Source organism: Citrus clementina, unplaced genomic scaffold, assembly GCF_000493195.1.
Source record: "Citrus clementina cultivar Clemenules unplaced genomic scaffold, Citrus_clementina_v1.0 scaffold_4, whole genome shotgun sequence".
NCBI classification, from domain to species: domain Eukaryota; kingdom Viridiplantae; phylum Streptophyta; class Magnoliopsida; order Sapindales; family Rutaceae; genus Citrus; species Citrus x clementina.
Genome location: NW_006262274.1, coordinates 23,301,546 through 23,327,492, shown reverse-complemented (window position 1 = coordinate 23,327,492; position 25,947 = coordinate 23,301,546). Strand labels below are relative to the sequence as shown.

At 35.7% G+C, this 25,947-nt stretch overlaps 3 protein-coding genes across 3 annotated transcripts in view; 2 read left to right on the top strand and 1 right to left on the bottom strand.

Annotated features, from left to right (window-relative positions):
* The window catches only part of LOC112099198 (protein FAR1-RELATED SEQUENCE 5-like), a 2,451-nt gene extending 1,239 nt beyond the window's left edge, over positions 1-1,212 (top strand). Inside the window, exons 2-3 of the mRNA XM_024186327.1 lie at positions 25-849; positions 939-1,212. Coding sequence (XP_024042095.1) covers positions 25-849; positions 939-1,212 — 1,099 coding nt within the window. The remainder of the gene's footprint in view (positions 1-24; positions 850-938) is intronic.
* A 1,796-nt stretch (positions 1,213-3,008) lies between these two features.
* Positions 3,009-7,617, bottom strand: LOC112099219. The gene is made up of 13 exons (XM_024186373.1): positions 7,314-7,617; positions 6,769-6,878; positions 6,628-6,682; positions 5,770-6,534; positions 5,537-5,674; positions 4,961-5,452; positions 4,648-4,886; positions 4,473-4,557; positions 4,282-4,374; positions 4,039-4,134; positions 3,773-3,910; positions 3,496-3,681; positions 3,009-3,396 (listed from the first exon to the last, which is right to left on the bottom strand). The coding sequence occupies exons 2-13, from the start codon at positions 6,861-6,863 to the stop codon at positions 3,175-3,177; spliced, it is 2,604 nt and encodes an 867-aa protein (XP_024042141.1). The 5' UTR covers positions 6,864-6,878; positions 7,314-7,617; the 3' UTR covers positions 3,009-3,174.
* Positions 7,618-7,804: 187 nt separating this feature from the next.
* On the top strand, positions 7,805-24,382 carry LOC18043686 (phospholipid-transporting ATPase 3). The gene is made up of 27 exons (XM_006438469.2): positions 7,805-8,224; positions 10,101-10,166; positions 13,381-13,442; positions 14,041-14,122; positions 14,343-14,453; positions 15,765-15,842; positions 15,982-16,078; positions 16,892-16,998; positions 17,374-17,439; positions 17,883-18,004; positions 18,101-18,197; positions 18,276-18,353; positions 18,432-18,548; positions 18,689-18,838; positions 18,921-19,025; positions 19,487-19,629; positions 19,967-20,068; positions 20,158-20,221; positions 20,317-20,529; positions 21,474-21,639; positions 21,792-21,871; positions 21,984-22,223; positions 22,535-22,756; positions 22,835-23,002; positions 23,159-23,521; positions 23,622-23,728; positions 23,856-24,382. The coding sequence occupies exons 1-27, from the start codon at positions 8,048-8,050 to the stop codon at positions 24,160-24,162; spliced, it is 3,690 nt and encodes a 1,229-aa protein (XP_006438532.1). The 5' UTR covers positions 7,805-8,047; the 3' UTR covers positions 24,163-24,382.
* The last annotated feature ends 1,565 nt before the right edge of the window (positions 24,383-25,947 follow it).

Sequence of the window (25,947 nt, the reverse complement as noted above, 5' to 3'; positions counted from 1 at the left end):
TCTCAATCGTTTTCTACAGTACAGGTTAAAATTATATGAATTTGTGCTACAAATTGATCGCGCACTCCGCAACATTCGAACCACCGAAGTTCAAGATGAGTTTAAAACAAAATTTAGTACTCCTGTGTTGACCACACACTTACGCAGCCTAGAAAAGCATGCTACAAATGTTTTCCCAATTAGCGTATTTCATTGGATTAGGGAAGAAATTCGTCAAGAAGCCACTTTGATTCAGTTTGAAGCCTTGAACTGCACTGATACTAACTACTACACGCTGACACAATTTGGGAACGTAGACATAAAGTGGACAGTGGTATATAATAAACCCACTAACAAAATCGATTGCTCTTGTCAAATGATGGATTCTGCTGGAATCCCATGTCGACACATGTTTCATGTCATGAAAGTGGAACAATTTAGAAACATCCCTGATAATATGATTCTTCATCGGTGGACAAAAAAGGCGAAGGATTATACATCGTGCAACTTAGCCCGATCACAAGTTGATAGTGAGATTTCCGATGTTGCTAGATTCAGTTCTTTGAGCACCGCAACTAACAAAATGTGTTTCTATGCGGCAAAAAACGAGCACTCATATAAAGAAGCTTTAGCTGCGATCAATCAATTGACATCAAAATTTCAAGAACTGTTTGGAGGACAGAGAACTTGCCATCAAAGTTCTGTATACGGTCCACAAACAAAATCCACGGTACTAGATCCAGTTGTGGTCAGGACAAAAGGTGGTGCGACAAGATTAAAAAAATCCCCTTCAAACAACAGGAAGTGTAGCGTTTGTACACAGCCTGGCCATACAGCAAGAAGATGTCCTATTGCCAGTAATAGCGCGAGGTATTTAATATGTTTTTATGTTTGTCTTTGACTGTTTGATCCATTTATGGTCTCAATATTAAGTGTTATTCACGATTGATTATTTGCAGGAGTAGCGAAGCCAATGCTGCTAACAACGACAGTTGGGGTACATCTATATTAGCTCGCTCGAGTGAACATTTTTCATTCTACAACAGTGAAGCCTCATATGAAATAGAAACTCAAAATGAATGTGGGAGTAGTTCTCAACCGTGCTCTGAATCCACAGATCACTTGTGGAATAATTCATCAATGCCACCATCGATGGGAAGTAATACCTTCACATTTCTTCCATATCCCACCATGCACTCTGATATGTGGCCTGGAGACAATTCTTTTCACTAATTGGAAAGCATGTAATGTATCTAATTGAAGCTTTTCACTATTCGAAAGACATGTATTTAATTGAAGTTTTTTTGAACCATGTATTTAATTGTAATGGCAAAATATTTTCCAAAGATAAATCAGTATACCGCTTGTAATCACATGTTTGCCGTTTATCGTATAGATTTATCAAACCGGATAGCCAGTATCGAGCAAGAGAGCTACGGAACGAAACCGGCTAGCCGGTTGGTGCGAACCGGCAAGCCGAATTCGTGCCAGAGAGCTCTGGAACGAATCCGGCTAGCCGGTTTCGTGAATTTTTGAAATACAAGTAAGCAACCCAAGAGGGGGGGTGAATTGGGATTCTAAAAAATTGTTCAATATTAAAGAAAATCTTAATGCAATTATAACTCAAATTCAAAGCAATAACAATTAAGATGATCACAATATAAAAAGATAAGGGAAGAGAGATTCAAACTGTCGGACAGAAAACGGTTCGCCGTTAACCTTAAACGGTTAACCGTTTCGGTTGTCAAAGTTACCGTTGGGCCAGATTTTAAAATAAACGGTTTGCCGTTTAGGATTGCCCTTTCGCCGTTAACTTCCAGAGACCTGCAAGATGAGCATTTGTTATCCGCTTATACTAAACGGTTAAGGACTTGCATGAAGTAACGTTTCTGGATGTTATCGGGTAACCGTTTGAAATAAACGGTTAGCCGTTTGTCTCCAGTAACCTGCAAAATGAACATCAGTTAATCCGTTTTCATTTAGCGGTTAAGGGATTGCATAAAGTGGCTTCTCTGGGTATTATCGGTTGACCGTTTAAAAATAAACGGTTTGCCGTTTGGCTCCAGTAACCTGCACAACAATTTAGCCTTATCAGTTTTCTTTTAATCAATGCCAGAGGAGGACAACCTTCAATTCTGGAAGTTATCGGTTAACCGTTAAAAAAATAAACGGTTCACCATTAGTTTCCAGTAGCCTTCCCATCTTGGGTGTTTTCCGTTAAGCGTAAACGGTTAGAGCTTAGGCAATATGTTGCTCTCTGGTAATAATCGGTTAACCGTTTAAAATAAAACGGTTTACCGTTAACTTCCAGTAACCTCACCATCTATTGTATTTTCCGTTTTTCATAAACGGTTAGAGGTTTAGGAAAAGTGTTACTCTCTGCTTTTAATCGGTTAACCGTTTAAAATAAACGGTTCACCGTTAATGACCAGAATTGCAATCTTAAACAAGTTTTTGCAGAGAATTTCTTTCTAATTTGAAAATCCATCTTTTATGAAGAAATAAGGCAATGATTAAAAAGGGTTTTCGTTTATAAAGAAATAGCTCCAATATTTTTGTCAAAAACCATATAAAATTTGTTATCATCAAAATCAATATTATTAACATATTTATGTTAACAATTTTATCTTTCTTTTCTGGCACGAAATCGGCTTGCCGGTTGTCCGAAACCGCCAGGCCGGATTCGTTCCAGAGAGCTCTGGCACGAATCCGGCCTGGCATTTCGGCAAACCGGATATCTCTCTCTGTCTCAAACTGTTTTATCTTTTCTCTTGCTCACTCCAAAAGCCATCATTTTCAACCGTTTTGACATCAAATGGGTTTAGAAAAATCATTCCCATCATGCCTAATGTGTTTGGATAATTTTTAAGCAATGTGCTTGTCTTGAGATGCTGATGATTATTAGGGCGAGGTTTTTAAATTTTTGCAATTAGTTTTAAATCTTGCAATAGTGAGGGGAAGCAACCGTCACAATTGTAGTATGTGTTATGTCATCCTCAAAAATATATTATACAAATAGAGTGTGTGTCTTCGAAGTAGTATCCATGACATTTACTAATTTGAATACACTAATTAGAACAATGTTAGTGGTCAAACTACAAAAATCAGTGCACTAAATGAACAATTATGATTCCACAGTTAAACCTACAACAAAATGTGGAATTTCACACGAACCCAATGAAGAAGACCTAACATTTACGACCGTAATCTTTTTGGATTTTTTTTCCGACTTTTCCCTGGAGCTTTCGCGCCTATTCTATATGTGTTTGCCTTCAGCGTAGACGGTATGGCCCTTGCCTGGGCAGCATGCTCAGCAAATGTGACGTTTGCTTGAGCAAGCAATCCAGCTCGTGCTTCATTAAAGGCCGAGTCGATAAGTTGAACTGCTAGTCTTCCACGAACATCTTGGGAATCATGCTACGCATGTAACATACTATGTAATAAGTTCTTTTACTTGATCAATACAATAAGGAGACAACGAGTTAAAATATCTCTATTCAAATTTTTAATTGTTACCATATATGATTTGATAGGAATGAGCCCTGGAGTCTCCATGAATTTGATGACATAGATTCCACAATCAAATCCATTTGGTTGTTTCGGAACCCCCTCACCAGACCGAATAGGGAACCAAATGAATCGCGTTGATGGCTTGACATTTGGAGGTAACTTTGAATGAAAAATGGAATCAAGAGAATGTAACTGCGAAGTTCAAATCAAAATAGCAAATTAGATTATTGAATAATAAAAACCTACACCAAAGTGAGGAACGACATATACACATGTAACATACTATGCGTTCAGCTTGTTGCTCGCGTTTTCGATTACTTCGACCATCAGGAAGAGGGTCCCAAACCTCACCATAGCCTTCCTTCATATTCACGATGAACAGGAACCAATGAAAGGCACCATCGTTAATTGGAACATAAATCTAACAAAAAAAATCAGTCACCATCGATAATTGGAACATAAATCTAACAAATAAAAATAAGTATTTTTCTCATAGAAGATGTTTTACAAAAAGTAAAATTGTTCTCAGTAGAGAGTGTAGAAAGTAACCTTTTGGCACCTTTGAAAGTCTAGCATGAAAGGTTTTCCGACACTTGCTGCTTGTGCAAAACCATCAACGTCGGCTCCAACGGTAAGTGCTGATTGCTAAAAAAGAACAATAAGTAAACAAGTGATATGTCAATAAATGCACAAGTATTGAAAAATATCTTATTGTACAGAGCAATGTTTGAAAATTATTATAGATAAACAACAACTTCAATTCACATAGAAATAATAGTGGTGGATACTTACTGCATATATTGTCAGTAAATACCAGTTTATTGGTGCATCATTGCGTTTAGCCCGTTCATATAGTGTGAGGTGATATGCTATCATGGTGAGAATCTAAAACAGTGGTCAATAAGTGAGAACTTAGTATTTAATTTTGCAATAAAGCATCCAAACATATAGTACGATGATGTGCGTGCCAATGCACCACAAACCTCTCCACTCAGAGCCGTGTTAGGCAAAAGGCTCATGAAATTATGCCTGGAGATAAATTGATCATCAGTAGAGACAACGATTTCGCTGAAAACACAAACAAGTAATAAAGTGTTAGCTAATCAATATATATGTACAAGGGAATAAAAAATACAAAGCCTTATAAACCACAAGTACCTTCCGTTACCACCTTTATCAAATGCATATTGAATGAGCTTCAATTGGTCAAGAGAAAGAGGGTTATTTACATGGAAAGGACCAGCTTTAAACTTAGCCTTCGCTCCCCGAGACACTTTATCATAAGGAGAGAGTTGGTATCGTCCCGGCCTTCTGTTCCGTGCTGGTCGTGTTGCTGGTACGCTCATGCTAGTGGAGGTCTGGAACTCTTGCTTAGTGTCAAGTGGTTCAGTTAAATTCTATATATGTCCAGGGTCAAAATTAATTCATTATCATTAAAACTAAATTACAACTAAAGATCGCTTAGACAAACCTCTCCCTCCTCTCGAGGTTTTGGCGTTAAATGGAGATCATGTCCTCTATCAAATTGAAATGAATCGAGCGGAGTTTCACTAGTATGTGCAGTAGTCCCAATACAGCCCAACATAACATCAAAGGCTCGTAAACTTGCTTTCACTCTACGATCCACGGTGTCGTCATCACTGACCAAAATCATTTTCCCTTCAGTTTTTGACATTGTTTTTCCATCCGGAGATGTACGATTTTGACTTTTCACATTTGAAGGTGGATCGGGAGCAACTGGTTGTTTGCTTGATCCTCCGTGATACTTTGATGTCAACTCTCCCAATATTTTCTCTATATTTTCCAATCTCCGTTCAATGGTTTGGAACGACTCTTTGTTTTGTGCGACGAATGACCCAAACCTTTCCATTAGTAACTGAAAAGCATCATTATTCGCATTGTTCCACCCAGGAGGTTCTGCTTGTTCAGGCTTATGAAGCCGATCAGGGTCACGCATCGAAACCTAAAATAATTCATAAAATAATAACAATTTAGTCCAAAAATATGGTAATTGATTTCATTAAAATAGTATGCATGTATTTTATACCTTATTGCTTTTGATGCCACCAAGCTTTTTTTGCCATTTCAAGAATCGTCGAATCTCATCATTATTCCATACACTGATAGGACACATTGTTCTATCAATAGAAGGTCGATCATATACAACGGAGGAAAAGTAGAACAACTGTCCATCAATGGCAAAGTACGTATGTTATACACTGAAATAACCAAAATACAAGAAACAAGAAACAATATATTTTTTCTTAATTAAATACGAACCTTTAAGAAAAGAACACAGCCGCTAACAGAGCTAACTTTATTCTCTTTAAACTTTTGCACACCTTCCCATAAAAAGGTAAAACACCAACTAGCCCAATTTTTTTCTCTAATTGAATTTGTATCTTTCAGTGCACGAAGATACAACGGATTAATGTATATTGCACTTGTGGGACATAAAATGGTTCCCAACGCAAAAAGACTAAAAAGTATCTTAAATTCATCATCAGAAGTTGAAGTATTCATTAGCCTTTTTTTCACCTCCGCTATATGAATTCCTCTAGGTCCACTACTATACACTACACGCAAATCAGTTATATCAACTGCTTGGTCATTTAAGTCCACACGTGTGCCTCCATCTCTAACCCCCATTATAGTTGCAAACACTGTAGGGCTTAAATTGTATTCTTTCCCATGTAGAATTATACTTTGCCTACCTACATCACATTGTTGAATTAGTGCTGCACATAACTCTTGTCTTAAGCGTCCACATTTTAGGTCAAGTAGACTTCCTAAGCCGGTTTCATTCACTGCTGCTTGTTGGTCACTTGAAAAAGATGAAACCACATCGGAGAATGAGGCTACACGACATCGAGATAGAAGGTTGCCACCATCAGTCTTCTCCTCATCAGATTCCTTAATATTTTTACTCGTACCACTATTTTCACTACTATTTGAGCTAGATATCTCATTCATATTACTAACCATCCATTGATGCCTCTCCTCGGGGGTTAGTTTCTTCCAATTTTGTGCAATATCAGCTCTAACCTACAACAATGATAATATATATACGATCAGTGGCATATCATTTTAGGCAAGAGAAAATTGAATATCCAGCAGGTCATTATTTTTGCTACATACCGTTTTATCCACCTTTTCTACCCCTAATAGCCTTAGTCGTTTTGCTTCTGCCTTACTGTGATCAATATTTTAAGTTACATTAATTAAAAAAATTGAACCTTAAACATAATGGGTACATAAATGCATATAAATTATACTTACAAATAGTATATCCATGCTTTTTTTTTCACTGCTTGCTTTTCCTGCCATAATGATTTTTCTTTCGATTTTTTCCTCTTACCATCAACAAATTCCATGTGTTCTTGTAAAATCTACAAGAAAGCAGTTAATAAACAACAATTACTGCCTCTCCCACACGTGTTGGTGCGACGGTGCCTATCGCACCAAAACACACCTCACACGTGCGATGGGCATTAACCGAAATGCATCTTGCATCAAACGAATGCATACGCCAAACTATCACACAAAGCTACCACACTCGAATGGTCAAGTCTAATTTTTTTCATCATCGAATTATTATAAAAAAAATTGAAAACACGCCTACAGCATTTTGTCAATAAAAAAAAAATTAACCTATTATCTTAAAAGATGACAAATAGTTCTATAGTTCTTTGTGGCATTTTGTCAAATATTATGTAAGCATTATATTTCTACATTATCATTAACAAATCCTTTTCCCCAAATATAACAAATTACAGATCTAAATCACTTTAACAAATACAAGGCTAAGTTTCAAGTTCAGTAACCTTGATAAGAAGAGTGAAAGTCGGAGCCGGGAGCTAGAGCGAAAGTGAGAGCATGTTCGGGCGTGAGTGTGAGTTGGAAGAAAAGCCAAGACCAACAGCAACAACAACGGCGAGAATGGGAGCCTGAGTGTGAGCAAGAGCGGGAGTGGGAGTGTGAGCCGGAGTGGGAGCGGGAGTGTGAGCCGGAGTGGGAGAGTGACCAAGAACGAGACCGTGACAGTGTGAGGAATGACAAAGATCTGCTCAATGTTCGGGGGGGAGAAAGGAGAAAGAGAGGGAGAAAGGGAGGGAGAAAGAGAGGAAGGGAGGGGAAAATATTTTGATTCAACCGGTTGCCTTATTTTTTTCCTGTTTTTGTTCATTTTTTCTCTTTTTTTTTTTATTAAAACCACAACCGTTGGATTCAAACAAGCTGAATCCAACGGTTTAAGTTTGGCCCCTGCACCATACAGGGATTTCATGCCCTGCATGGTAGCCGTGTCCAGAGAAGGCAGGCAGTTGGACAAAAATCGAAAAGGCAATTAAACGAGGACGTAACTGCCAAAGTAAAAAAAAAAGGAAGAAGCAGAGGTCCTCTCTGTTTCTTGGTCCATACAAGGAGGTTCTGTCTTTTAACGAACGTAATTTGAATCGACAAGTGTCAAGGCGAGGTATCAAGAAACTAAGTCGATCGAATTGAGAAACATTCGTTGGCCCTCGATTTTGATTTTGCTGGTGTTTGGATCGGCAAGAAGATGAGGGGATGGGATAGGGTTAGGGCTTCTCGATCGAGATTGGGGCAACCGCCATCGAGCCGTCACCGGCGAACGGCGTCTCGTACTGTTACACTCGGCCGTGTCCAGCCTCAGGCGCCTAATTTTCGCACCATTTACTGTAATGACCGCGAAGCCAATCAACCGCTCCGATTCAAGGTCTGTCTCTAAGTTTCTTTCTTGTTCTCTACCCGTACAATCTTATTTTTATTTATATGCTATGAATAATTAAGGAATGACGAATTTTCATGTGATTGAAGATTTAGACATTTATGTAGTTCCTCACTATATGTGCTTGTACTTTTTCCTTTTTCTTCTAGTTTCTTGCCTGCTAAGTTTAAGGTTTATCGCCCTTAGCTTATCTCAACAAACTGAGTATCAGATCGATGTTGACCAGATTTGAGATGTTTAAGTTGTGTAGCAAAGCCTAGCGGTTGCTGTATATTTTATTTAATCTCTGGTGGTTAGAGGTTAAGTACCATGTTAGAATTGATCTTGTCTTCTTATTTTCTCTGGGGTGGAAGTGAGAAGAAAGGAACTATGGAAGAAAGATAACTGTGGAAGAAAGGAGGATTTTCCTCCAATTCCTGTTATTCAAGTCTTCTATAAATGGTCAGAAGAAAAAGAAGAAATTTGAATTAGTTTAACAATTAAAATGTTAAATCAAGTGCTGTACATATTATCCCTTGTTTGGTAGGTTTTTGGCTAGGGCTTTAATGTAAAGAAATTATGATAACAAAGCATGTTTTCTTAAGTATTACAAGTGTACATGACTTAATCAACCCAATTTATAATAAAATATTTCAATATAAGAAAAAATTGGAGTGCCTCAGTTATGGGATTGAGTCGTATTGGTAAGATTGTGTGGTTCAGTGTGTGCATGAGTTTTGGACATTCAATTTTATGGAATGTATTTGGGAATTTATTAAAAAGAATGAAATTACAGTTGTAATTGGTGGGCTATGTTTGTTTTCGGGTCAAATTTGTAAGTAAAGCAGAAGACAGTTGTTCAAGGATAAGGGTATAGTCGCTCTGTGGAAGTCTTTGTCATAATTTTATCTTTTCATGAGCTATACTGGGGTGCCAAAGCAAGTCTGCTAGATACTTGAGGCACAATATATCCCACAGTCACAGTGTGTGCTCAAAGTGCTTTTTTTCCCCTCCTTCTTTTTGTTTCTTTTTCCTTCTAGACCACACTAATCCAAACATGGAGATGTTTCCATAAGTTTTTGCGACTGTCATTCCAAGTTCATGTTTACCCTGCTCATAATTCTGTTGGTAGTTTAGGCTTCATTAATGCAACTTTGCAGTCTTCCAACAGCTTGCCTGCATAAAAGAGTGGATTGGCAATAAATAATAGTGATTTCCCAATCTAGTTTTGCTGCATTGATGCACATAATAAATAGGATTTTTTGTTTTATGTAATGAAGTTTCTGTTGATAAGAAAATTTAATTGTTAAATGAAAAAAATAAATTGAATGCTGTTTTGAATATTAAAATAGTCTGCTAGATATTTTTTATATCCTCCATCAACATGCAATATTACACCAAAGCCTCTGTCAGGATGAGGAACCTACATGAGGTATATATAACTCATGCACCCATTGAAACTCAAACCCCGGATTTGAGCCCTAGGAAGGCCGCTCCTTACCACTGGAGCTAGACCTTGGCCTCCTACCAGAGGTATATTTGTTGGTTGAGATTTAGTTCATCATAGACATATGTTTATATATGCTGGGTCTATATGGTAACCTTGTCTATACATTTGAACTGATCTGGTGATGTCTATTTTGGTATGGATTAAACTAATGGAAAGTTGTAAACCAAACTGATCCAAACTGATATCGGTTTTGATCAGTTCGGTTATTTGTGCCCAGCCCCCATGTATACTGAGTAATGATTTGATTTGTTAACTGGTTTGATATCTAGAAATTTGTGACATTTTTACACTCTTGCTGAATATATGTGCTTTCGTTCTTGGTTTGTATCAATAGATTGATCTTGGTTTTGATTGTTATTTTATGAATTGATTCAGGGGAACTCTATAGCAACTACGAAGTACAATGTTCTTACCTTTCTACCAAAAGGGTTGTTTGAACAGGTAATCTTGTTCTAAAAAGTCGTGTTACTGTGTGCATTCCTGCGTTTATTTTTGTAGCCAAACCAAGACTTGTTTGCTTGAACCATTTAGGGAGGCATGGAGGAAATACATAAAGGATTCTGTTTGTCTTGACACCCCACCTTCTACTTGCCTGGCCCAGCACTGAATAAATGAATGACAATGGACTATTTTGACTGAGAAATTTTTCATTTTCTATGAATTGGAGATTATAAGAAATCTAGGTCGCATTCGGTAATATTTTTCAATTGGTAATTTCTTAAAACAAAAATGAAAATGAGAATGGTGTTTTGCTGTGATTGTATTTTAAATTTAAATACGCATCTTGTATTGTTTTCTGTATTTTGTGTCTAAAAAATGAAAACTGTAATACATGTTCGGTAGACGTAATTAAAACGATAAAAACAATGAGTATATGTTCAATAATACTATTTTAAAAAATAAAATTTACAACATACAAGTCCATACTTATAGTTAAAAGCTACAAAATTAATAAAATTGATTTATTTAATCTCTCTTAATTACTAAACTAATTATTAGATTACACACACACACACACAGATAAATATTACCAACAACACACATATGCTTAATAAAAAATAACAATTATCAAATTATTGGATTAAAAAATTATCAAATTACAAGACACCCACCTGAACTCTAATATGAAGTTGTGAACATAGCCGGTTCTTTTTTTATTTTGTGCAAGAAAATAGGGGAAGTGACTAGTGGCTCCACATGGGAGTGGTGTCATTTTTATAGTCCTTTAGAACTTTATTCTAATTTGCAGGGGCATAACAAAGACGTTAAGATCATGAGCGAGAATTACAGTAAAATTTTACTAAAATTGTTGTTGGAAAAAAAAAAAAAGGGGCTAATAATGCTTCTCCATTTAAGTTCAAACAACAAACCTGACCCAAATTTTTCGGGCTTTGGCCCGAATATTCGGGTTTTCGGTCAAACTTGGGCCGAAAAATTAGGGCCCATTAATTGACAAAAACTTATGACCTTTTAATTTTATAAGATTGTGACTTTTTAGTTTTATGGAGGATGTGTGTGTGCGCGCGCGCGTGCGTGTATGTATACACTCACACACATACGTGTATAAAAGAGTAATTTTGGGTGCAATGCACATATGAGAAAAATTATGTTTTTTTTTTTTATGTTGTGTTATCGAATTGAATTTTGGAATTGTGTTTTTTTTATTTGTATAAGACATTAGGTTTTTTTTTAAAACTTTTTTATGAAAAATTATGGACATAAAATATATAATGGGTTCTAGAACAAAGCAATTTTGCTTTATATCATTGACAAACAAAGCAAAATTGGACAAAACAAAGCCAAATATTTAAGCTGAGAGTGAAAGCACTGTGTCGGCTTGAAAAAAACCCGACCCGACCTTGACCGGAATCGGGTCGGGCCCGACCTAGGGGAGAGAGAGGAAGAGGATGAGAGTAAAAAATTATATTTTAATTATGCTTTGGAAAACGTGTTAAATATTTTTGGGAAATTATTATTGCATCACCTTTTTTTGCCTTATGTTCATCCAACCACCACAAAATTCTAACTTGTTCTCTGCACCACCTTTCTTTTTAAATTTGTATCAATTTGCCACTTTTACACTAACACCGTTAAATAATTTAAACGAAATGATAATTTTACCCCTAAATAAATTAAAAGACTATTTTATCTTGTAAAAGCTTTGAAAAAAAAAAAAATTATAACTATAAAATACCCCTAAATTTAAAAAAATAAATCCAAAATAGAGGTGCTCAGCTGATTTTTATTAAATTTAGATTTTTTAAAATTTTAATAATTATTTTTATTAAAAATTTATAATTTTGCAAAATTTTAATAAAAAATAACTGAATTTATTTATTAAAAATTTATAATTTTGCAAAATTTTATTAAAATAACTGAATTTATTTATTAAAAAATAAATCCCAAAATTTTAATAATTTAGGGAATTTTTATTTAATCCCAAAATTTTGTAATTATTTTTATAATTATAATATTTTATTAAAATAATTTTTATTAAAAATAAAAATTCTAATTTTTGAATTTATTTCTTTATTAAATGTAGGGGTATTTTTATAATTATAATTTTTTACTTTCAAAGCTTTTACAAGATAAAATGATCTTTTAATTTATTTAGGGGTAAAATTGTCATTTCGTTTAATTATTTAACGGTGTTAGTGCAAAAGTGACTAATTAATATAAATTTAAAAAGAAAGGTGGTGCAGAGAACATGTTAGAATTTTATGGTGGTTGGATGAACATAAGGTAAAAGAAACGTGGTGCAATGATAATTTCTCAATATTGTTTCTTAATTTATTTTATGGTTCATTTTGAAGATTGAAGGAAACGTGTACAACCTGTTTTGGGTGTTATTACTGTCAGCCAGATTTTGTTTTATATGCTTTACAATTAATGTTTAAAATACGACTCACTGAACAGGTTCTACACTTAAATTTAAAAAAAAAAAACAAAATGAGGGCTATAAAGCAATACCGAACAGGCCTTCTGGAAGAAATTCTTTGGTTTAATGCACTTTGGGATTTCATTGTTCTTTATGTGTGTGTTCTAAAGCGACTAGGAAGTATGTTTGGCGTTGTCATTTGTTGCCTCACAGTTTTCAGATATCATTTACTTTTTGGTGTGGGTTGCTTGTATATCAAAACATAATAATATCTTAATGAGGCTTTGTCAACCATTATCGATCATTTGATATAGGATTATACTGTTTCATCTTCAGGTAGAGTTAGAAGTGCCATAAATGTGTTTGACTGGTTCTATGTAAATTTTTATTTGATTATGGACTTATGGTAGTTGTATGAAGTACTAGCACCCATAAAAAAGGTGCTCCATCTAGAACTAGATTCTCCTAAGTGTTTGCATAGGCAGGATTATTGCTTCTCGCTCTCATCCCTCTTTGTTAAACCATGTCCATGCAAGTAGTTGTATAACTGACCTCGAGTATGTACCATATGTTTAGGTGGCATATACCTTAGACAAAAGTATCTTGCCTGATGATCCTTCAGAATTTTTTTTTTTTTTGTGGTTTAGAAATTTGACTTAACCAGCATGCATGGATTGACTAGATTGTGCTTGTAACTGTAAAGTTTAGCAAAAGTGTATTTCTTTGATTTTTAAGGTGGTTACTCTGATCCTGGAAAATTTTGTGCCCTCTTGACAGTTCAGGCGGGTGGCTAATTGCTACTTTCTGATGATCTCTATTCTATCGACAACACCAATGAGGTATGTTTATAAACTTGAATTGAAGTTAGTTGTTTAGAATCAGTTACAGGGTGGTACTGACATTATTATTTCACTTAGGTTGCATTTGTTTTTTTGTTCGAAATCTTAATGGATTTGAATTTTTCTAAAGTCTGAATAGGTCTGAATACAAAAATCTGAATGATATGTTTCTTTTTCTTTTTTAATATCTTAATATAAGTGGCATGTTGTTTATTTTTACAATAAAAAAATCTTAGACATGGTTCTTTGATATTTATGTCCTTATAAATCAAAACAAAAGAAGGGATTGGATTTTATAATTTAGGAAATATGTTATTTTATAGAAATATTTTTGGGATATAATATTTACTTCTCATTTATATCTTTTCCCATTTAGATAAAAGTCACAAAAGTTTACTTTTACTATTCAGATGTAAATGTCTGAAAATCAAACATAAGTTACAAAAAACAAACAAGCAAATTTTAAAAAAGGTTTGAAGTTAATAAAATTTTAGACTTAAGATGTTTAACAAACAATCTCTTAGTTGATTGGCATGTTATTGATACTTGGTTGACTGGTTATTAATGTCTACTTGAATGATGATTTTTTGAATCGCAGTCCTGTAAATCCCGTGACGAATGTGGTTCCCCTTAGTCTGGTGCTTTTGGTCTCTCTAATTAAAGAGGCATGGGAGGACTGGGTGAGTACTGCATTTTACACTCATTGTGGCTTGTCTTAATTTTTTTTTTTTTGTAGCATGGGGTATTTTCTCTTGTTTTCTTCACCCCCACCCTCCTCTTTCTTTTCTTTACCCATTCTCTTTTTTGGTGTTAGACTCTGCCATGCGATATTTGTCTTGATATATGATAGTAACACCTGACTCCTCCTGTTTTGTCTATTTTCCTAATAATGTCCAACAGAAGCGTTTTCAGAATGATATGACAATAAATAGTACTCCTGTAGAAGTATTGCAAGGTCAGAGATGGGTGTCTATACCTTGGAGAAAGCTGCAGGTTGGAGACATTGTCATGGTGAGTTTGATTCATTTTTATAGTATGGGGAATGCTAATTATCTAATGATGAGACATGGTTCATTAAACCTTATGATATTAGAGGATTGCCGTTATGATGGACTTTTGTAGTATGTTGAATGCTAATTATCTAATGATGAGCCATGGTTCAGTAAACCTCATGATATTAGAGTATTGTCGTTGTGAATTGCTGTAGTTTGTTGGTTCTTGCCTCTATGCATGGATTATTATTGCTTTTCCATGTGTGCCTGTGTCAATTGGCTTTGGATTGTTTTTTTTCAGGGCTACATTTGCAGCTGTCTAGTGTCAACCTGTTTCTCTGTTTCACCTTCTAGATGAAATTGGACATTCTATTGCCATTGTGAATGTTGTAATATCAACTTATATGTTACTAATTGGCCAAATACTTATTATTCACCTTGTTAAAGCTTATAACTTACTTTATCCTATAAAACATCCCATTTACAACTATTTATATGTCTTTGATTACCCATTTTTATTCATTTATTTATTTTTAAATGACCGTGTGCATGTAGTTTTATGCCCACTAGCTACTCTAGTGCTGAGAGGGATTTGAGAAAAAAGTGTTTTGATGTGGCCTTTTTCGGCATATTTAGTTAGGATGAAATTGCTTCGGCTAGGTTGGATTTTAATGGTGCTTTATTGTTTTATTTGTTATTGGGTTGAGAAGTGCCAAACTGGGATTTGAGAAATTTGCTTTTGCATTAACGTTTTGGAGTTGCCACCATGAGTGGAGCAAAACTTCAGTTTGCTTATGCCCTTCCCAGTTCAGCTGAAGGTTTTGTCTCTGACTTCTGATCCACTGATCCTAACGGTTAACATTATGATTATCGAGGAATATTGATAGATCTATGATGTGTGAACCTTAAATCCCAAGTGTAAGAGATGTGGCGAAAACTGATTTATTTTCCATTGACTTTGTTCATTTTTTTTTCTTTTGTCCCAAGTCATATTTTATTCATTTGGGCCATATGGACTTGCGAATTGAAGCAAGCTGACTTCTTTTATTAGTTTAATGTTAAGACTTTTGAGTAAAATGTTGCATTGTATGTCCTAGGGGCTACTTACCTAGATTATTGTATTCCCAGTTTCCTAACTATTAAATGCTGTTTCTGTCAGTAGCCCCATTTTGAACTTGGTGCACACTCCTAGGGTTTCTTGTTTTGTTTTGTGCTTGTTCTGTCTCTTGGGGTGGCATATAGTTTCCTGAAATCTTTGTTAAATACATAAAAGATATCATTTTTATCAAGTAGTACATCAGAGATTTGCGGATTTTTGTGCTTGTTGCAGGTTAAGCAAGATGGATTTTTTCCTGCTGATCTCTTGTTTCTGGCTAGTACAAATGCTGATGGTGTTTGCTATATTGAGGTCCCTATCTCCTTGTTATATCAAACGCTTTTATTATCTTCTTTTTTTAGTTTATTTCAAAAAATTAATTGGCCTGTTGATGTTTTGTTCGGTTCGGTACTTGCATTTTCTTGTATAAATTTTTCATTTTTTATTGCAGACCGCAAATTTGGATGGGGAAACAAATTTGAAGATCAGAAAGGCATTAGAAAGGACATGGGATTACTTGACTCCTGAAAAAGCATCTGAATTTAAAGGTTTAACCTTTTCTTGTACTCCTATGTTTTGAGTTTCTAAAAGGCAAGATTTTATGTCCTCTGAAATATGTTAGTTTTCAGACTTCTTGCAATTATGGTGTTGTGGGAAGATTTTTCTGTCAGTTTTGGAACTTAGATGCAAAATCAAGTTGTTTTTGAGTCTTTATTGATAGTAAGAAAGAAAATGATGGAAAACATGTTGGGCAGCATGATTGAGGGGGTAATAGCTTGCAAGTACTGAGTTGTAGTGTATTGATTGCAGACTGCTATATACATTCTAGTTTTCGTTTTTGTCTTTCTATTTTGGGGTGCAATTTCTGTTCTATTGAGCTCTCTTCTATTTGAATTGACATGCTGCCATCTTGTTTTCTGCGAGTCAGACTTGAATCAAGCTTTACTCGGATTACATTGGACACCTTTGATGATTATTGCTGTCCTCGTTGATGTCTTTGTTTGTGTTCAATTGTTTTATGTTATGTGCTTAGTTATCATCTCTTGATTCAAATTATTTATCCTAAAGGATAGTCCAGTTGATTGGCCTCTTATAGAAGCAACAGGTCAAGCGTTCAAATCTAAGGGGATACATTCAATTTGGGATGGGTTGGGTTTGGGTGGGGCACACTTCGTAAAGAAATAATATATATATATATATAAAAGAAACCTCTTTTCTATTTCTTTTCATTTGTGGAGTCAGCACATAACTGCTTTTTTGAGTTTGACAGTGTTGATTATCTTGATTCTTGCAACTTTAATTTGGTTTGTTGCTCAGATCATTAGTTAGTATCTGATTAACAATCTTTTTGCTAATGGCAGGTGAAGTGCAGTGTGAGCAACCGAACAATTCTTTGTACACTTTCACTGGCAATCTTATAATGCAAAAGCAAACATTGCCTCTCAATCCAAACCAAATTTTATTGAGAGTATGCTGCGAATTTTCTTTCATCATCCATGTCTATTTATTTATTTATTTCTTATCATAATCTTCTCGTAGTCATGTTGTTGTTCTTATCTCAGAATTCATGCATCTCATAATAATCTTCTCTTTTGACCATTAAATCTATTAGGAATTTAGTTAAATATCTCTCAAGTGTCCTTTTCTACTCTTGAATTCCATTTATCTGGTCGCATGAATGAGCCATCTGTTCCTTCTGGATTACCATAGAATATGCATTTTCTGAAATTCCTTTTATCCTCAGTCTTTTCTTGCTTATGTTCCTTGTTGATTTTGATTTTCTCCCTCCATTGTTGAAATCTGGATCTGCAAGTACTCATTAGCTCCAGCACTTTGATTTCAGGGATGCAGTCTCAGGAACACAGAGTACATTATTGGGGCTGTAATTTTTGCTGGCCATGAAACAAAGGTTTGTCATCATGATGTGCACTGCAACAAACGACGACCATTTTCCTTGTTTACTCCCTTTTTGTCATCATGATGTGCACTGCAACAAACGACAACCATTTTTCTTGTTTACTCCCTTTTCATATTCAGATGTGCAAAGACATTAAATTCATTTGTGACTGGATTTCCCGCCTTTAGGGTAGTGATACCTTTGCTAAATGCTGTGAGCACAAAGAAAATTTTCAGTAAATTAGCTGTTCAGTTCAATCTTGAATCCTGGCTTTTAAAGTTATTTCTGTTTATTAATTGGTTGACAGCGTTAGGTTTTCAGAAGTTTTATTTGTGTGTGCCCACTAAGAAAAGTTGCATTGTTCTCTGATTTTCTGATACTTTGTCTCCCAGTTACCATTAAGTCCACTGCTAAAATTTGAACTATTTCTCTCTGATTTGAGTTGCATTTTGTAGGTCATGATGAATTCGATGAACATTCCCTCCAAAAGAAGTACATTGGAGCGGAAGCTTGACAAGCTAATTCTTGCTCTTTTTGCAACTCTTACAGTTATGTGTCTGATTTGTGCCATAGGAAGGTTTGACGATTCTTTACTTGCTAATTGTATGTTATTTATTTATTTATTTTTGTAATTTTTCATGTGACTGCTTTTTTACTTCATAATATTCTGCAGTGCTATATTCATAGATAAGAAGCATTACTACTTAGGTCTTCATAATATGGGTAATTCTGTGGAGGATGATCAATTCAACCCGGACAAACGATTTTTGGTACCGTATGCTTGTTATTGTTTTTGGATTTTTTCCTGATTTCATTTGCTTGGTTTCTTATGTTTGTTGGTACTGCAGGTTTTTGTGCTGAATATGTTTACTTTAATCACTCTATACTCGCCAATTATCCCTATTTCCCTCTATGTTTCCATCGAGGTAGACTGCATTGCCTGTTATAATTTTTTTATGCTAGCCATGCATTTGTTGAAAGGTTTCTCTCTATTATAATTTCAGACAATAAAGTTTTTCCAATCCACTCAATATATCAACAAGGACTTGCATATGTACCATGCTGAAAGCAATACTCCTGCATCAGCTCGGACTTCCAATTTGAATGAGGAACTTGGACAGGTAAAAGTTGTACTAAATTGACTTTCTTAAATGTGGAGCATTGAATGGGCTTTAATATTTCTGTTGAATCATTTGTGGTGTCGCATTTGTATGTTCTTTCAATCATGTAATTACTCTCATTTTTGCTGTGCTTTGGTCAGGTGGAATATATATTTTCTGATAAAACCGGAACTTTGACTAGAAACTTAATGGAGTTCTTTAAGTGTTCAATTGGCGGAGAAATCTATGGAACTGGTATCACTGAAATAGAAAGGGGAGTTGCTCAGCAGACTGGCGTGAAAATTCCGGAGGTATGCTTTATTTTATTTTTCTCAGAAAAGAACATTTGATGCCAAGATCATGATATGTCTAATGTCATTATTCCTTGCACAGGTGGAAAGGTCTGTCAAGGCAGTGCATGAAAAAGGGTTTAATTTTGATGATCCTAGGCTTCTGCGAGGTGCTTGGAGGAATGAGCCTAATCCTGATGCTTGCAAGGTAGTTTGCTTTGTTTTATGTGAACGAATGCTATATATGTTCTGCCTGTGTTGTTTTTTTTCTTTTTTCATTTTTTTCAAAGGAATGCCATCTCACCATACAATAAATGTTATTGATTTGATGAAACTGAATTTGAGCTTTTACCCTTTTATCCTGAGGTTCTTTTTATTTTCTGTATAAAACTTAATTTTGATAGGACATTCCTAAGAAATTAACCTCATTGTTACTTAAACATAATTGTTCATTTAGGAGGAATATGTATATTTTCTCTTGTTAGTTAATACAAGGAGCATTCCCAGCTTTTGCACGGGCTTTTAAGCAAGTTGGAACAATATTTGATGTTACCGAAGAATGAAAATGTTGCTTGATTCTTAAATTATGCAATTGCCAGAGCAGGGATGGTCTTGAATTCCAATTTGCTAGTTATTATTTTTGAATGATAGTTTTTGCTTATTGTGTAGGAATTTTTCAGATGCCTTGCTATTTGTCATACTGTACTTCCTGAAGGCGATGAGTCTCCAGAAAAAATTACGTATCAAGCCGCATCCCCTGATGAGGCTGCATTGGTTATTGCTGCAAAGAACTTTGGTTTTTTCTTTTACAGGTTTGTAATTTTCATTTCTGTTCGACGGCATGTTAAGAAACATGACTTGTTTCTTCTATTTTTCTTTTCTGGAGCTTCTCCTTTCTTTTTTTTTTAATTTTTTTCTTTTTAGTTTTATAGAGGTGACAAAATATGGTATGTCTACAAAGTTGGTTCAGTGAATTCTGTGTATTCATTAGCCTTGCCTACTAATTGTTTTCAGTCATAGCTTTCTCCTGCCGCCAAAATGACCCTGAGGAAATTTGGCATCTGATTTTGGTTTAAATGCAACTATGAGGCTTTTGCTGCTCAAAGTATATTCACTTTTATTTTATGTTAATTTTGGAATTTTTCTCAGGCGTACACCTACTATGATTTATGTTCGTGAATCTCATGTGGAGAAGATGGGTAAAATGCAAGATGTGTGCTATGAGATTTTGAATGTTCTTGAGTTTAATAGGTGGGCATATGTTCTTGCACGTATATCTTCATTCTTGTGCTGCTGGTTACCAGAACTAAAATAATTTCTAATCCTTGCTGCATAAATAGTACGAGGAAGCGCCAGTCTGTTGTATGTCGTTATGCTGATGGTAGGCTTGTATTATACTGCAAGGTAATTGTCTCTTGTAAATTCTCACATAAGATCAATATTGCTATATTGCAGTTGGTAAAGAAAATGACCCTTGGCCAGAAATATGCTTTTCACAGGGTGCTGATTCTGTAATTTATGAGAGATTGGCAGATGGAAATGAAGATTTAAAGAAAGTAACTAGGGAGCACTTGGAACAATTTGGTTCTTCTGGTTTACGCACTCTTTGTCTGGCTTATAGGGATTTAAGTCCTGATATGTATGAAAGATGGAATGAGAAGTTCATTCAGGCAAAATCGTCTCTACGAGATCGTGAACAGAAGCTGGATGAGGTATATATTCTGTATGATATAGTGATTGGGAGAGGATTGGGAGCCCTCTAAAATTACACAAGCTTTTACATCACCTTCAGATACAGATCGCTATTACCGCTTTTTTTCCTTCTCTCTCACAGTTCTCTCATGTTCCACATTGTTTACCCGTCTCCAGTCTCCACTCCTCTCCATAACTTCTTGTTTCCTCTATACAGCCTTCTCTCTTTCTTTTATTTTTGAAAGCCATCTCTATTAAAATTAGGTACATCAGAATTTGTATTGATTTACACCAAGATTTAGTTTTCGTAGGTTTAGCTTATTGATTCCGTTTAATTGGAATTGGCTGTCCAAAATGTTTGTTCTAAAATTTTGATAGACTTAGAGAACAGTTGTGTCGTACATTCCTATGCAACTGTTGATTTGTGGAGGAATTGTGTTTTGCTAGGATTAAAAACCTTTTCCTTTACAATTTGGAATGAGAGGAATTTGAATAAATTGGATGGAAATGGTAATAGATAAAGAGTGGACATTGAAGAGGAAGAGAATTTGCAGAGTAGAGAGGGAAGAAGGCATGAAAGGCAGAGAGCTGAGAGGAGGGAGAAAAAGCATTAATGTTGCCATTGGTTCATCTCAACCATTGACAGGATGTTAAAGGTCTAAAACTAGTGTAAAATGATCCTTACCCACATATTTAGGCTTAAAGAAGTATTTTAAATTAGTTATTCTCCATATGGTTGAATTTATAAATGGCAGCTTTGGATTACCTTCGTTTATGTGATTATGAATGAACCATTGTCAGAGGACTCTAGCCATAATGTCTTTTAGCATGCATCTGCATCTGTAAAGGCGCATTTTCGTTAAATCATTTATGGTTCTTTGATGGCAGATGGTTTATCTTGACCAGCTTTTAATGCGATTTTAAGTTATTATCACATAGAAAATGATGAAACTTAAAAATGCAGGTGGCAGAACTCATAGAAAAGGATCTTACACTGATTGGATGCACTGCTATAGAAGATAAGCTTCAAGAAGGAGTACCGGCTTGTATAGAGACTCTTGCTAGAGCTGGAATTAAGATTTGGGTGCTTACGGGAGACAAAATGGAAACAGCTATAAATATAGCTTATGGTGAGTTGGTACTAAGACTAGTTGGTTTTTCCAGAGCAGGAGGGAGCCAACCCAGCTACTGTGGTGTCAGACCTTTTACTTGTGGTATGTGTTATTCCATAATTTTTGTTATTGACTTCTTAATATTTCTCTCTTTTCTTTATTTGTTGCAGCATGCAACTTAATCAACAATGAAATGAAGCAGTTTATCATTACTTCAGAAACTAATGCTATCAGGGATGTAGAAGAGAGGGTAAGTACCATTGCTTGGGTGGCAATTCTTTAGTCGATAATGAAGAAAGAATTTACTATATTTTAAGCTGTATAAGCTACCTATTAAGTGTTGAGTAAATTCCTGTCATCAGGGGGATCCGGTGGAGATTGCACGCTTTATGAGGGAAGAAGTAAAAAGGGAGCTGAACAAGTGCATTGACGAAGCACAACAGTACATACACTCTATATCTGGAGAAAAATTGGCACTAATTATTGATGGAAAGTGTTTGATGTACGCATTAGACCCAAGTTTGCGAGTAATACTGCTTAATCTGAGCTTGAATTGTAGTTCTGTTGTTTGCTGCCGAGTATCTCCTTTACAGAAAGCACAGGTATGGTTCCTCATGGAATCTTTACTTGATCAGAGCTTTGATGAAGTTCTTTCATTGTTCAGGGATAAGCCTGATTGGCTTATCAGTATAATTCTGATATTTTAATAGTGGCTTGAGCAGTGTTCATAACCAAAGTGCTGCAGATCACTGAAAATGTTTGGATGAAATTTCTTGTGAGAAATAAGAATGCCAGGATAATCTTGTTGCATTTGAATTAACTTGATCTATGAAATTGTAATCATTACGGAAATGCTGTCTGGTTAAGTCTTTAGTCAAAAAATAATATCTTATGCTATTGTCACTGGCTTCAGGTGACAAGCCTGGTTAAGAAAGGTGCACGGAAGATAACACTTAGTATTGGTGATGGTGCTAATGATGTTAGTATGATTCAAGCTGCTCACATTGGGGTTGGAATAAGTGGGCAGGAGGGGATGCAAGCAGTGATGGCTAGTGACTTTGCAATTGCCCAGTTCCGCTTTCTTACAGATTTACTTCTTGTGCACGGACGTTGGTCATATCTTAGAATATGCAAGGTGTGACTTCCCTTTGCCTTCTAAACTTTGTTAAATCTATTTGGTCGATGATGATACTTGATATTTTTTTGATTGCAGGTTGTTTTATACTTCTTCTACAAGAACCTTACATTCACTTTGACTCAATTTTGGTTTACCTTTCAAACCGGATTTTCTGGTCAAAGATTTTATGATGATTGGTTTCAGTCGCTATATAATGTCATTTTCACCTCTATGCCTGTGATCATGCTTGGACTTTTTGAAAAGGTATTACCTTTGTTAATTACCCTTTTAGCTAGATCTTTTTATTGTAGCTAATCGAAACCCATGTCATGCTTGTGAAACTTTAACATTCAGTTTCTCTTTTCATTTATTCTTTGAATCGGTGGGGGAATGTCCTGAATTTAAGTTTTTTTTTTCCAGGATGTCAGTGCATCCCTTTCAAAGAAGTATCCTCAACTATACCAGGAGGGAATCAAAAATGTCTTTTTCACATGGAGAGTTGTGGCAATATGGGCTTTCTTTTCTGTCTACCAATCTCTGGTACTTTATAACTGTGTGACCACTTCCAGTGCTACTGGGCAAAATTCATCAGGCAAAATTTTTGGTATCTGGGATGTCAGCACAATGGCTTTCACTTGTGTTGTAGTAACTGTCAATTTACGTCTTCTTATGATGTGTAACACAATTACAAGATTTCATTACATAACTGTTGGAGGAAGCATTTTAGCATGGTTCTTATTCGTCTTTTTATATACTGGTATTATGACGCCAAATGATCGACAGGTGAGTCCTATTTGCTGATTGTTGATATGAACATCCGTCACTGTTACTATCATTGAATTGTTTTATGGGCTGACTTGCATACTTTGAATATTCAATGCAGGAGAATGTTTTCTTCGTCATATTTGTCTTAATGAGTACATTCTATTTCTACTTCACACTTATTCTTGTTCCTGTTCTAGCACTTCTCGGTGACTTCATTTTCCAAGGGTAAGGTTCTAAAACACATCATCTTGAAATGCCACGTGTATTTTTTATACAGAGTTAGGATAGTCCATGCATATCATATCACAATTGAACTGTTTTGTAATACATTTTTTAACTTGTTTCCATGCAGTGTGCAAAGATGGTTTTCTCCCTATGATTACCAGATTGTTCAGGAAGTGCACAGGCATGATCCTGAAGATCGGAGAATGGCAGATTTGGTAGAAATTGGTAACCAACTTACACCAGAAGAGGCAAGAAGCTATGCCATAGCTCAACTCCCACGAGAATTATCAAAACATACTGGGTTTGCTTTCGATTCACCTGGGTACGAGTCATTTTTTGCTTCACAGCTGGGTATATATGCACCACAGAAGCCATGGGATGTTGCTCGGAGAGCGAGCATGAGGTCACGGCCAAGGATACCTAAAAAGAACTAAAATTCAGCACAAAACTTCTTTATTAGTTGACTAGAGAAATTTGTAAAATTAGCTGTGCATATTTGATGTTTGATTTTTTTTTTCTTTTTCAATTTTGTTCCCCCACTTTTTGGCGTTTTAGAAACACTAGTTATCAGGCTTGTCATCGATGTACAGCAATTCAGAAATCAGAGCTACGAGGGTAATGAAAATATTTCTTTTTTGCAGTTTACTAATAATACGTTTCCTTTCAAGTTATTTTTTCAATTTATTTATAATTTAGTTTTTTTTCCATTAAATTTAAAAAATTATGGGAGGATCCTAATCCTTCTTTTACACCCTTATTCTTGTTTGTTAATGTAATATTCAGCTACTAACTGAAGGAAGAAAACAATAATTTCTCAAAATTCCAATCATGATATTATGAGTATTGAAGACCATAAGACTATCTCTTAATTGGCTGCAGTATCGAGGATGTCTCTTTTTTTTTTTTTTTGAAAAGAAAGTAAACCTTTCATTCATTAGGAAACAACACAATTCAATACATTCTGCACTTCAGCTGGAAATGTGCCAACCCAGACATCAGTGGAAGAATTCCTTAGGGCAAACTTTGCTAAGGCATGGGCATAAGTATTACAGGTTCTTGGGAAAAAGGAAAATTGGACTTGCTTGAATTCCTTACTTTCCCTACGAACATCAGACAAAATCCAGTGAATTTCTGTTCTACTGCCCTTAGTGTTGTTTAGAAGCTCTACCACTTCTTTACAGTCAGATTCTACTATCAAGCTAGATGAAGAAATTTGATTAGCCACCTGCAGCCCCCAATGGATAGCTTCTGCCTCTGCTAAGCTGACTCTCTCCCTGTACTGAGCTTGCTTGATTCCTACAGCTAGAATCTTTCCCTCTGCATCTCTGACAATTGCTCCCAGCCCTACCTTCTGGTCTTTGGTACTCACGGCTGCATCTACATTAAGCTTCAGAACATTTTGGGAGGGGGGCTTCCATTTCTGCTGATCAATTCCTCTATCCTTAGCCCCATGAACATTTCCTGGCTTGCTCACTCTTTGGTAGGCCTTTAAAACTGAATCAGCTTTTGCTGCTAAAAATCTTGAGTCAGATTTCTTTCCCTCGAAAATGAATTTATTTCTTGCTGACCATATCACCCAGCAGTATACTATCATCAGTTCTGCTTCTGCTGTTGAAGATCTGGACCACATCTCTTGGATAGCATTGAAAAAATCTTGGTTGTGATCCTTTGAAGGTTGAACTATTAACGGAGCTAAATCCCAAATCTTCCTTGCTGCTTTGCACTCTATCAGAACATGGCTTACTGTTTCTACTTGCAGTTTGCACCTTTGACAGATCGGTTCTTGCAAGCTTCTTCTCTTCCAGAGATTTTCAGCCGTCGGCAGGATATTTTTCAGAGCTCTCCACATAAAGATTTTAACTTTCTCAGGTAAATCAAGCATCCAGGGGATTTTCCAGAGCCTAGAGCTGCTGTTTGAGCTTTCAGGCTCATTGGGAAAGTTTTGATTAAGAGCAAGCTGGTACCCACTTTTAACCGAGTACTCCCCTTTTTTGTCAAAATGCCATAACACCTCATCTTCTTCTTTCCCACTGGGCAGCAGAATTTTGAGGATAGCTTCAATATCTTCTTTCATAAAGTGTTGCTCCAGCCTGTCTACTCGCCACTTGTTTTCCGAATCGATTAAATCAGCCACTACAGTCTCATGGGGAAGAGTTTTTGGGGAGATTGGCTGGAATGTGGCTGGTCTTGGGATCCATTTGTCTTTGTATACCAGAACA